We start from the raw sequence: 13,345 nt of genomic DNA on the forward strand, positions 1-13,345 counted from the left end.
GGAATAAGTTTAAGACCATAACATTCTTTTCTAACCCCACAATTATGATCAGAGGAATGTCTGTAATACATTCCATTGCAATTAAATTGCATACCCCAGACTGTTCAAGATCTGTTTATAAAGGAGGAATGGATTTTCCACAGCTGCTTGCCTGTTAGTGCATCCTTCATGCAACATTGCGGCAGCCAGCGTAGTCACTGAAATAACAGACTTGAACTTCCAAAGCTTTCAAATGTCTTTTAAAAACTTCCCATTACATGAATTGCTTAATTTGTGTACATGAAAATCCACTGATTACATATGAATGAGAGTCAACCTAAAATAAGAGGGGGCTTTGAGAATCTGTGTGTATTTGCCCACCCATCTTTTCAGGAATTAGCAGGTATTCAATCTTGTTCCAATATCCTGCACAGACCACAGTCATTACTGAGATCTCTCTGTGAAGATTGGAATCTGCTGGGAACAGTATGGGGCAGGTTGGGTATTTCTTACAATATTCATTGGACCATCTTCACCCAGTCACACAGCTGGAAAATATTTTCTGAGATGAATGTTTATAGAAAAGATTCAGAGAGGAGTAGAAAGAAGGGGATAGGAGGGAGGAGAAGGAAAAATAATCCAAACCAAGTTAAGGTAGGGTCATATAGAATAGACATCAGAGTCCAGCAATTTCATCTTTAAGAACAATTGCCAGAACTTTAATTTATTAAATTAGAATTTTAATCGCTCCAAGTTGCATTTAATTGATCAAACTGCTGTGTATATATTGGGTCATCTTTATGATGGGTATATAACATCTATAATAAAGTATTAATTGAATGCTTACTAATTTTCACCAGAATTTTGAAAGTCATATCTCAGTAGCCCCATTTCATGAGTGAGAAAACTAAGGCTGAAAAGCCTTATGTGATTCACTCAAAGTCACCCATTTGTTAAGCAGAAGAGTTTGAATTTGAACCCAGGCCTATCTGACTCTAATCCCTGTGTTCTCGGCTGTATCTCCCTACATAGGTCCAATTGCTTGGCTGGCATACTCCAGGATATGTCTTCGCATCCTTAAATTCCAAACCTCCCTTAGAAATAATTTCCTAACAGTGAACTGGCCTAATAATGCTGTAGTTTATTTCCAGGGGGTGAATGTTGGCCTTCAGAGCAGGCTCCTTCCTACCAGCTTTCTATTTCTAAAAAGCATTTGATGATTCCCTGTTCAGAGCTCATATACCTGTCAAAAGAGACTGCAATTTATCCCTGGGGATAGTTAACATTCCCTCCACCCATGAGAGTATGTCAGGTGCTCTCAGAAATTGAAATCCAGGCTCTCCCTCAGTGCTGGTCTTTTAGATTAGTAGCTGTCACTGATAAAATGTCTCCTTGGAATTGCAGAGACAAAGCTGCAAGGCAGCCAACAGGCCCACCTCATATCTCCTTGTGGTTATCAGCATTCTTATTGGTAATATCGGATTTTCTGGAGCTGTTTTAGTTTTGTAAAATGTTCGTGGGAACTTCGATGATCTCTGAGGAAATGCCTTCCCTAATGCTCTAGCTCTACGAGGAGGCAGCCAAATTCCCACCCATCTGGCAGGCAAGTTCTTTCAGTGTGAGACTGAGAGGGAATTTCGGAGGCCTGGAGAGGGCATCCATAAGTATATCTTGCTTCTATTTTTGCAATGTGGAATTTGGAATCTTTCCTGTCAGGCATCATGTAGTGTCTTTAAGAAGCCCTGGATTTGAGGAAAACAGCCCCAAGTGAGCCATACTCTGTCTGCTGGAACAAAACGTCCTTTCCTGTTTCTTAATGTACACAACTCTAATTCATCTTCCATCCACGATTGGTGACTTTAATTCTTTCAACTCCTTGATTTTGTCCTTAATCCATGACTTTGACATCCACCTGATGCTCTCAGAGCATGTGCTCCTCACCAGCTTCAGCTGGTTCTAAAATGTCATGGTTTCTGTTAACATGCTTCTCGCTCCTACCAAAGTAAACACACAGATTTGTCTCCCCTGGGTGTGCTGTGAGATCATGACATAAAGAATCTTCTGGTTTTAAAATGGACCTCTGGCCTTTTCACTGGGAATTTTGCTTGTCTTCATCCACCATATGCTTTCCAGAGAATTTCAGAGACTGGGATATCATCATGTGGCCATGATCTTTGTCACCTGTCCCCGGGACTACACCTCTTCCCCAACCTTCTCTTCACCACAGTGGTTTTTATACAAGTCCACCTCTACATTTTTCTGGAGCATCTCCCTAAGGCGCAACTCCAGTCTCCCTGCTTTCCTGCCCATTGGTTCCCAAGGCATCCCCATTTATGAACTACATTCAGTCTCTTTTCGTCCTTATATTTAGGACCTTCCCCAGTTGGTTGCCAACTTTATCTGCCAATAATTAACTTAAGTTACACACACACACACACACACACACACACACACGCCACCCAAACTGGAGTGCTCACATCCTCTTTCACCTGGAATGTCTGCACTGCATCTCTGCCTGTTGACATCTTGAGTACTTACATTAAAATTTTCTTTTACCAGTCCACATAAATCTTCACCTTTCTCTACCCTATACTGTGGCCCTGAAGGCTGTTATGGACTACATTAACAAATCACACCTTCCATCTAGCCTGTGATTGGGTTTGGCCATAGGGAGGCCCAATAGGATATGAGAGGCACCAGCAAGAAGCTGATTCCCTGGCTTCCACAAATAGCCACAGCTCTTCCAGTGACCCTTTCCGGCAGCTATAGCTGCTTTCTTCTTTGCCTTTTAGGCCTAGGAGTGGTAATGGCTCTCTTTGTTGCCAGTCCTAGGTCAGCATCCCTTATGGGTTTTATTTAACCCTGACCACTCTTTGTAAATAATCCTTTCACCAAATTCTCCAAGCTACCTTCTTAGAGCATCCCATCTGTTTCCTATGGGGACTCTGACTGGTACAGCGTCCTCAAGGCCCAGTTCAGTCATAAAATTCACCAATTTCATTGAATCACTCAACAAATATACATTCATCTTCTATTTGATGCTATGTTACAGGTATTGGTGACAGAGTAGAGAACAAAACAGAGGACTTGCCTTCAGAGAGCTTACAAAATAGTGGGAAATTAGATGTGAAACAAGCAATTATGACAAAAGAAAGTGGAGATAATGATAATAGAAGTATGGAGTTCACACAACCAGGGGACCAAGTCTAGGGGTCAAAAAAGGTCATTCAGCTATATGAGCCATCCACTATTTCTTTGTCCTTTCCTTGTGGAACTCTGCCTCAAAAGCTGTCTTTTGAGAGGAGAGGCTGTGTCTTTTTCACCTTTATTTCTGTCTTAGTCCTTAGACCACTGCCTAGAATATAGTAGGAACTCAAGTATTCATCAAATTGAATTGGATTGAGCCTTCTGAATATTTATGGACCCCCACTCCAGCCCACCCACTGAAGGTTTTACATTATTAGGCTGGATGATGGTGAGATTCCCACTTTTTCAGAGCCACTGGGCTAATATAAAACATGATTTACTAGTTTTAGAAAGAAAAATCACTGTATTGGAAGAACGCCTCCCCAACTCAGGTGAAGGGTTTTAGAGGAATTGTCAACTTAATACACCCTGTTTTGGATATTTCCTGGCAGGCACTGGAGTCATTAGTTGGTGAGTCATCAAAGGTGAGAGCTGAGTTTTCTTTTATACTTATTTTTTCCCTAACTGGCTTGTGTTATGTTTAATAGCATCATAGCTAAACTCAAAGTGAAATATGCATGGAGATAAATCCAAATCCTACTTCAGAGCAAGGAGTTAGGGGAGATAGGTAGAGGAAAACCTTGGCACAAAGTTTTAATGTTTATTTATTTTCAGAGAGAGAGCGAGAGAGAGTGTACAAGCAGGATAGGAGCAGAAAGAGTGGGAGAGAGAATCCCAAGCAGACCCTAAGCTGTCGGCATAGAACCTGACATGGAGCTCAATCTTCTGAATGAGCCTTGAGATCATGACCTGAGTCAAAATCAAGAGTCAGAGGCTGAACCAACTAAGCCACCCAGGCGCTCCTCAGGACAAAGCTTTTAAAACTTGGGTTGGGATAGAGAAAATCTAAACAGCAACCTGAGACCAGAAAGTTCTCAGGAACAAGAACAGGGTCCAGTTCACAGGGTAGGAAGTAGAGGACTGGGGGAAGACAACTCTGCCAACATGTAGATCAGAAGTTTGTAGGGGCGCCTGGGTGGCGCAGTCGGTTAAGCGTCCGACTTCAGCCAGGTCACGATCTCGCGGTCTGTGAGTTCGAGCCCCACGTCAGGCTCTGGGCTGATGGCTTGGAGCCTGTTTCCGATTCTGTGTCTCCCTCTCTCTCTGCCCCTCCCCCATTCATGCTATGTCTCTCTCTGTCCCAAAAATAAATAAAAAACGTTGAAAAAAAAATTAAAAAAAAAAAAAAAGAAGTTTGTAGACAGATTTCTTCCCCCCAAAAATAATTGTTGGGCACAACAATAATTGTCTTTCTATAATGCATGGCTTAGTAAGGCAAAGTAAGGGAATTTCTCAGAGGAGAAAAATTATAAGCGAGAATCTATAGAAAAAAAACTCTGGAGCCTGGCATTTGTTTGAGGGTATCTGGCAATGTCTGTTTTTTTGAATCATGATTTTTAATGAGCAGTGGGTACATCTGGGACAGGAGACAAAAGAGGCCCTAGTGTCCTCTTATAAGATATTGATTGACTTTAATTAAATATGTGAGCTATGATTTCTAAGGTCTCCACTGACAGAATTGAAATGAAGTGTGTAATCTCCAAACTAGTAGAGTGGAAGGGATAAAAGGAATGATAAAAGGGAAAAAAATCAACACAAAGGAAGGCAAGAAAGAAGGGGGGGGGGGAACAAACGTAGAAAACAAAATTAACAGATAGAAAGCAAAAACTAAGATGATATAAGGGCACCTGGGTGGCTCAGTCAGTTAAGTGTCCAACTTTGGCTCAGGTCATGATTTCAGTTTGTAGATTCGAGCCCAGCGTTAGGCTCTGTGCTGACAGCTCAGAGCCTGGAGCCTGCTTCAGATTTTGTGTCTCCCTCTCCCTCTGCCCCTCCCCTGTTCTCTTTTTCTCTCTCTCTCAAAAATAAATAAACATTAAAAAAATTTAAAAAAACTAAGATGGTATAAATGAATTCAATTTAACAATATTCACAATCTACACAAGTGAGTTATACTGTCCAGTTAAAATTCAGATTGTTAGACTACATTTTTAAAATTCAACTTTAGGGACGCCTGGGTGGCTCAGTCGGTTAAGTGTCCGACTTCAGCTCGGGTCATGATCTTGCGGTCCTTGAGTTCGAGCCCCGCGTCGGGTTCTGTGATGACCGCTCAGAGCCTGGAGCCTGTTTCGGATTCTGTGTCTCCCTCTCTTTCTGACCCTCCCCCATTCATGCTCTGTCTCTCTCTGTCTCAAAAATAAACGTTAAAAAAAAAATTTTAATTCAACTTTAAAGTCTTTATAGGAGAAACCTCTAAAAACAAGGAGCGAGGAAGAATGCAAGTAAAATGATGAAAGAAGACATATGAGGGTAAATAAAGAAGATATGGCTATATTAAATATTAAGAAAAACTAACTTCAAGACAAAAAGCATTACTAAAAATAAAGAGGATGACTACACATTAATAAAGATGTTCAATTTATCAGCAAGCTGTAATTCTAAATTTGCATGCCCCTAATAGTATAAGTTTGAAATATATAACAAAGAAATTGCTAGAACTACAAGAAAAAAAAACATCTAAAATCACAGAGGGACATTTCCACATAAACCTCTCAAAATTGATAGACTGAATAGATAATAAATCAGTTAGGTGTTAAAAGATTTAAAGAACACAGCTAACAAGCTTGATCTCATGCATATATAGCACACACTGGAAGCACATTCTTTTCCACACATGGAACATTTATAAAAATGGATCATACATTAGACTACAGAGAAAATCTCAATAGAATTACAAGAATCTGTATCATACAGCCTGCATTCTCTATAAGCTGGATTAGAAATCAATAATGAAAAAATAACTAGGGAAATCCGCATACTTTTAATAATTACAAAACACATTCTAACTCATGAGTCAAAGAGAAAACTCAAACTAAAAATTGGTAAATATTTAGAACTGAGCGATGGTGAAAATACTCATCAGAACTGGTGGGATATAGATCGCCAAGGCAACAATAGGAAGGATGGTAACCTTACTGTATGTGCTGGAGACAGAGAAAGCAGCGAAGCAATGAACATAACACTCAACTCAAGATGTTAGAAAAAGAAAAGCGAATAAAGCCAAAGAAGGAAGGAGGAAAATAATAAATAGAAATAGAAATCAATGGAAGAAAAACCACTATATGGTAGAGAGTGTTAAAAAGAAATGTCTCTTCTATAGATGCTGGAGAGGATGTGGAGAAACGGGAACCCTCTTGCACTGTTGGTGGGAATGCAAATTGGTACAGCTGCTCTGGAAAACAGTGTGGAGGTTCCTCAGAAAATTAAAAATAGACCTACCCTATGACCCAGCAGTAGCACTGCTAGGAGTTTACCCAAGGGATACAGGAGTGCTGATGCATAGGGGCACTTGTACCCCAGTGTTTATAGCAGCACTCTCAACAATAGCCAAATTGTGGAAAAAGCCTAAACATCCATCAACTGATGAATGGATAAAGAAATTGTGGTTTATATACACAATGGAGTACTACGTGGCAATGAGAAAGAATGAAATATGGCCCTTTGTAGCAACATGGATGGAACTGGAGAGTGTTATGCTAAGTGAAATATGCCATACAGAGAAAGACAGATACCATATGGCTTCACTCTTATGTGGATCCTGAGAAACTTAACAGAAACCCATGGGGGAGGGGAAGGAAAAAAAAAAAGAGGTTAGAGTGGAAGAGAGCCAAAGCATAAGAGACTCTTAAAAACTGAGAACAAACTGAGGGTTGATGGGGGGTGGGAGGGAGGGGAGGGTGGGTGATGGGCATTGAAGAGGGCATCTTTTGGGATGAGCACTGGGTGTTGTATGGAAACCAATTTGACAATAAATTTCATATATTAAAAAAAAAGTCTCTTTTTTTTCCAAAAGACTAATACAACTGATAAACTGCTGGCAAGACTGATGAACAAAAGAGAGAGAAGTTATTAAATAACTAATATGGAGAATGAAAAGAAGTGCATTCCTATACATGCAGACATAAACAGAGATAAAAACAGGATATAACTGATAGCTGTATGCAGATTATTTTCAATATTTGGGCAAAATTCACACATAAAAATGTAATTTCCAAAGTTAATTCAAGAAGAAATACAAAAATCTATTCAGCAAAGTACATGATAAACAGAGTGAAAAGAGTCACAAGCTGGGAAATGATTTGTATAAACTTCTACCAAGAAAATATTAGTATCTACAATATTTCAAGAATTCCTACAAATCAATAGGAAAACACAAATCAATTTATAATGGGCAAAAGGCATGAACAAGCATTTCACAAAAGAGAAAACATAAATAAAAAAATATATGAAAACTTGCTTAGTCTCATTAATAATTTTAAAAAATAAAGTTAAAATCATAATGAGATAATATTTCATACCCACCAGATTAGCAATGTTAGTTTAATATTACCAAATGCTAGAGAGGATATGAAACAAGAGGAAGACTCATATACTGACAGTGGCAGTGCACATTGAAAAAGGCAACATTTTGGAATTACACAATACAATTAAACACACATCTGCTCTATAGCCCAGCAATTTCATTCCTCTATTTAGACACTAGAGAATGTTGATGGCAACATTTAATAATAAAAACTGGAAACAACCTAAATGTCCATCATCAGGAAAATGGATAAATAAATGCAATGCAATAAATGCAATGTACAGCAATAAAAAATGAAAATACTGCAGCTATACACAATGAGCAGAAAAAACAAGTCACAGAAACATATCTGGTGTATATGTTTCAAAGGCAGACAGTGTTAAACAATAAATACTTCATTCATTCATTCATTCATTCATTCATTTGTAATGCCATATAAGTATATGATAAAACTGTTTTTTAAAAAAAGCAAACAGTGATTAACATACAAGCAGAACAGGAAAGTGGGTACCCCTGGAGGGAGAAAAGGATCTACAAGGGGCAGGGAGCTCATAAAATGGGCTTCAAAGGTACTTATAATGTCTTTCTTGCATTGGATTGTGAACATATTCCTACTTTTTGTATTGTCATCCATCATGATATGCATTTCTGTTCTTTGAAATCTTATGTATGTATAGTTAACAATAAGTACATACATACAAACATACATACATACATACATACATACATACATACATACATACATAAGACCAGAGGCTAAAAACCTGCAGTTGGAATCTACAAACTGGGTCCAAGATCTTCTGAAGGATGACAAAGGGACAGTGAAGCCTCACCAAAGCTGTGGTTCATGGCTGAAGCTAGACAAAAGCCTCTCTAGAGAGAGAAGAAAGCTCTTAACTGGGTAGAGATGCCTGCTGGTGCCCTTGGAGGTTGCTGGGAAATCTCATGGGAAGTATGTGAATCATTGGAGAAGAAAAACTTGAGCAAAAAAGTGTGGGCTTTCTTTGCATCTAGGAAGGCACATAATTTTCACGCTTGAAGATACAGAAGAAGATATTATCTTTTCATAAATAAATAGGACATTTGTATCAGTTACTTAAACAAGTGAAGGTTTATTTATTTATTTATTTATTTATTTATTTATTTATTTATTTATTTGATGTAGCAGATAGTCCAGAAGTAGGCAATGTTCAACGGGCTACCAGTATTTTCTAACTCCTAGCTCCTTTTCTCTTTCAACTCTGACATTTTTAGTGTGTGGGCTTTTTGCCCCATTCAGCTCCAAACTTTTCATCTTCTTTAATGCAGCACTAGGGCATTTTCCTGACTCTTGTCAGCAAAGGCTTTCCTAGAACTCTTCATAGCCTGCCACTCATATCCTAGTAGTAAGAATGGTGCCACATGGCCATTTCTTACTGCAAGAGAAGCTGGGAAAGTAATGATTTTGCCACTGTGGCCTGCATCGTAGGAGCAGGAAGAGTGAGTAGCAATGGTTTCTGAACAGCTAATCAGAAATCTCTGTCAAAATATTTCACTAAGAATTCTTCCTCTTTTCTCCCCAGGAGCCAGTCTACTTGATGACCTATATAAATATTTCTCCTTCCATCACTCCCGTGGAGACACCATGACTATCATGGATCCAAAGCAGATGAATGTTGCTGCCGCTGTTTGGGCTGTTGTCTCTTACGTCATTGCAGACATGGAGGAAATGCTGCCCAGGTCTTAGCAAGAGCAAGAAAGAAAGCATGCTTGTCCTTTCTGGCCAGGAATCCTGAGTCTGCAGCTCCAGGAAGTCCTTCTTCAACTAACAATTTCATCTGACCTAGTCCATTTTCAAAGCACAGTACTTTTTCATACTTTCTATTACCGTCTCTCTTGATACTTTGCAAATTCTGTTTCTAGAGGAATAAATGACCCCCACCCAACATAGAATCCGCATATAGTAGAGATCACAGTTGGGACATTTCATTATACCACCTGTAAAAAATATTGTTTCTACTTTGAAAGTAATACTGGATAAATATTTGGAAGATCTCTGGTTTTCATGTGTGTATTGATGAACATTAAGTCAAATACAATGACCCCAGTTTTGTATGCTATTTATCGAAGGAGTAGAGGAATACACAATTGTAATATGGTCTTCATTGAATGTATGGAGACATTTGGCTTTCTAATTTCTACATTTTTATGTCATTAGAATTTTTTAATGAAATATGATTTTTTAATTAAAAGAAAAAAATGTCACCATTTGGAGATAAAAACCAAGTATGTATAATCTAGTTGCCTTACTCAAGATACAAAATAAGGTCTATCACCAGGTAAACAATAATATAAATATACTGTTGATGTTTTATATATTTCACAAAAGATTTCTATGAAGTTGGGGCATATTCCCATTTTGCTGTTGACAAGGTTGAGACTCAGCAAGGCCAAATAATACTCATAGGCTCTAACAGAGAAAAAAGATTGATCCTCATCCACTCTGGGAACAATATCTACTGTTCTTCTACACACAATGTCCAGTATTCAATTTAAAAAAATAATTTAATGGATCTCCTGGATGCTCAGTTGGTTAAGCAACCAACTCTTGGTTTCAGCTCAGGTCGTGATCTCACGGTTCATGGGTTTGAGCTCCACACTGGGCTCCATGCTAGCAGTACAGGGCCTGCTCGAGATTCTCTCTCTCTGCCCGTCCCTTGCTCGCTCTGTCACTCTCTCTCTCACACACAAAATAAATAAACTTTAAAAATTATTTTAAAAAATTTTTTTAATAATTTTAAAAACTGCAAGAAAAAGTAAACACATTGTCAGGAGTTAAAGCAAATGAGAGAGCCAGACTAAAAGATAACCTAGATGCTGGAACTATCAGAGAGGGATCTGATATAACTTTGGTGGATACATTAAAGATCTAGGACTACATACATGAACAGAAGGCGAATTTTAACAGAGAGATGAAAACTATAAAACAGAGTCAAATGCCAATGCTAAAATAAAAAATATAATATCAGAGATGAAGAATTTCCTTATTGGGTACCTCAGCAGACTGAACAAGGCTAAGGAAAGAATGAACTTGAAATTAGGCCAATAAAAAGTACCCAAACTGAAACACTAAGGAAAGAAATAGTGAAGGAAAACAAACAAACACCAAAATGATCTTCCAAGAGTTGTAATCTAATACATATGTGATTTAATATACATGTAATTGGATAGCAAATGGTCTAACATACATGTAATTGAATTTCCAGAAGGAAAAGACAAAGTAACAGTTTTATTAATGGTAATAATTAAAAAGATTGATGGATAGGGTAGGTCTTTCATTTCTGGCAAGGCAGCAAAGTGATACTTTGACCCTTACACTAAAAATTCTGGATACCATCTGAGAAACACTCTCTTAAACATATAAATACTGGTTAAAAGTTAAAAAAATATTAAACAAAAAACTAAGTGAAGGCATGAACCAAAAGAGATACATAGCACATTAAATCAGCTTTCTCTATGAAAAAAATTGCAGAAGGTGGTAAACTTCACTTCCATTTCACTGCTTTTCAGGGCTCAGGGAACTGTAGACAAATCTCAAAGACATATTAGGGATACTAGAGAACCCCCAATAAAACTGAGATCTCAAAGGATTATACCTCAATACAATGGTGAACTAAAAATAAATTTCAATACTGCAAGGAAAATTACCATTATTGAATAAGTGTTGAGTAGAAGGCCCAAAGAAATTCCCATCGATAAAGTTACAATAAATATTAACCCACAGTCAAATGCAAAAAAAATTTAAAAAACAAAAGCAAATACAGAACCGTAGCATTCTGAGCAAGAACAAACTAAGAATACAAAACATAATTAAACCACAATGTCTTCTGATATTGGAATTATTAGACTGAGAATTTTTTAAACTATATCTATTGTGTTTAAAGAAGCAAAACAAGAGATTGAAAATTCAATATGAGAGTACAAGTGACCAGGCATATTGTAAAAAAAAAAAAAAAATAGAACTTAAAGAAATGTAAACAATTATAAGTAAAAATTTAAACTTAGGGGACCAGTTTAATTGCAGATAGGAGAATTCATGAACTGAAAGAATAGTGAAAAAATTAATGAGAATTTAGCACAGAAAGAAAAAACACAGAAAATATGAATGAGAGGTTAAGAAATATGAAGGATAGAGTTATCATCTAATACATATTTAATCAGGGTTGCATAAAAGAGAAAATAAGACAAACAATAATAAAAGAAATAAAACTACAAGAATAAGAAGAAATAATAAATGAAAAACTTCCAGAAATAATGAAATATATCAGTTCACACAGTCAAGAAGCCCAGTGAATCCCAAACAGAATAAATGCAAAGAAATCTACACTAGGACATGTTATAGAGAAACTACAGACCACAGAAAAGATCTTTGAAACAAGAGAGAAGGGATTATTTTAAAAGGAGCAAAAATCAATAATAGCTAACTTCTTAATAACAGCAACAATGCAAGCCAGAAGACACTGGAAAGATACCTTCAACATGCTAGGAGACAATTACCAACCTAAAAATTCTATGCTCAGCAAAAATAGCATACAAGAACGAGAACAAAATAAGGATGTTTTCAGGTAAACAGAAATTGAGAGAGTTTACCAGCAACAGACCTTTGATAAAGGAAATATGAAAATGTCTACTCCTGGAAAAATTAAATGGCCCTAGAGTGAAGACTAATAGACAAGAAGTGAAAAGTCTGGCTCCACACCAAAAATCTATGTGTGATCATTTAGACTCATCTACAGGCAATTACAAGGGGCAGGGCAGACCAGCCCAGCAGGGCTCATGGAGGAAAGCTATCCTCACACAAGACTTAGTACACAACTGGTACGTTATATTTTTCTGAAGAGAGTTGCAGTCAAGGACTTAGGACCTACTGGCCAGCCAGACTCATACATAATCTGCATTTCAAGCCCAACAACTCCATTCAGAAGCCTCCCTATTGGGGATCTTGACTAAGACACTTTTGTCTACTCTGACTTGGTTCTTTTCACTTCTAGCCATTTCCCCTCCCTTCTCCCTAGCCCCATCCCAATCCATAAAATGGCAGGAGTCTTTTGTTCAGAACTCTTTGGCAGTAAGATTCCCCTCCATCTGTGCTGATTCACCTGACCCTTGCCTGGTGCGAGGAAAATGGAACATTGGGGAACTGGTGCCTATTCTTACATCTTGCATATGTTATCTGCATAAGTAATAAAAGCATGATTGTTAATTTCATTTTGGTTCCTTGTCCTAATTGATCACCTCAGTCTGGCAGCTCACTAGAAATTAAGAGCAAAGAAGTTGGTAAATATTTTAAACAAACATGAACTAAATAAAATAATATCTATAATTTGAAAAGAAAGAAGATAATTGGCTAGAATAGCATATAAATGAAAAGAGAAGTTACAGGAATTGGTGTCCTAAGGTCCTTGTCTTGCTCTAGAAGATAATAGAGGTACTGTCTAAATTTAGGCTTTACCAAGTTAAATATAAATGTTAAATTTTCTAGGGTAACCACAAAAAAAATAGAGGTAGAGTGTAAAACAACAGAACAACATCTCCAAAAATGGAATAAGAAGAAAAAACTCAACAAATTTACTACCACAATGGACTAATCAACTAAAAAAATATGTTTGGAAAATAAGTGACTTAATGAAATGAAGAAGTGACCCATGTGCCACAGAAGAAATCATAATTGAAATTAAAACACTTCCACAACTGAATAATAACACACACGCACACATG

At 37.5% G+C, this 13,345-nt stretch overlaps 1 protein-coding gene across 3 annotated transcripts in view; it reads left to right on the top strand.

Annotated features, from left to right (window-relative positions):
- Positions 1–13,345, top strand: part of CPQ (carboxypeptidase Q) — a 545,816-nt gene that overhangs the window by 436,132 nt on the left and 96,339 nt on the right. The window contains exons 8-9 of one of the 3 annotated variants that reach the window (XM_053896087.1): positions 3,618–3,650; positions 9,151–9,262. The exons of 1 other annotated variant lie outside the window; for it this stretch is intronic. In XM_053896087.1, the coding sequence (XP_053752062.1) occupies positions 3,618–3,640 (23 nt within the window). In that variant the 3' untranslated portion in view covers positions 3,641–3,650; positions 9,151–9,262. Of the gene's footprint in view, positions 1–3,617; positions 3,651–9,150; positions 12,836–13,345 lie in introns of those variants that run through there. One more of the 3 variants, XM_053896082.1, reaches the window with a different exon arrangement.

The sequence above is a fragment of the Panthera pardus genome, unplaced genomic scaffold, assembly GCF_024362965.1.
Source record: "Panthera pardus isolate Hobbes unplaced genomic scaffold, ASM2436296v1 HiC_scaffold_7, whole genome shotgun sequence".
NCBI lineage: Eukaryota > Metazoa > Chordata > Mammalia > Carnivora > Felidae > Panthera > Panthera pardus.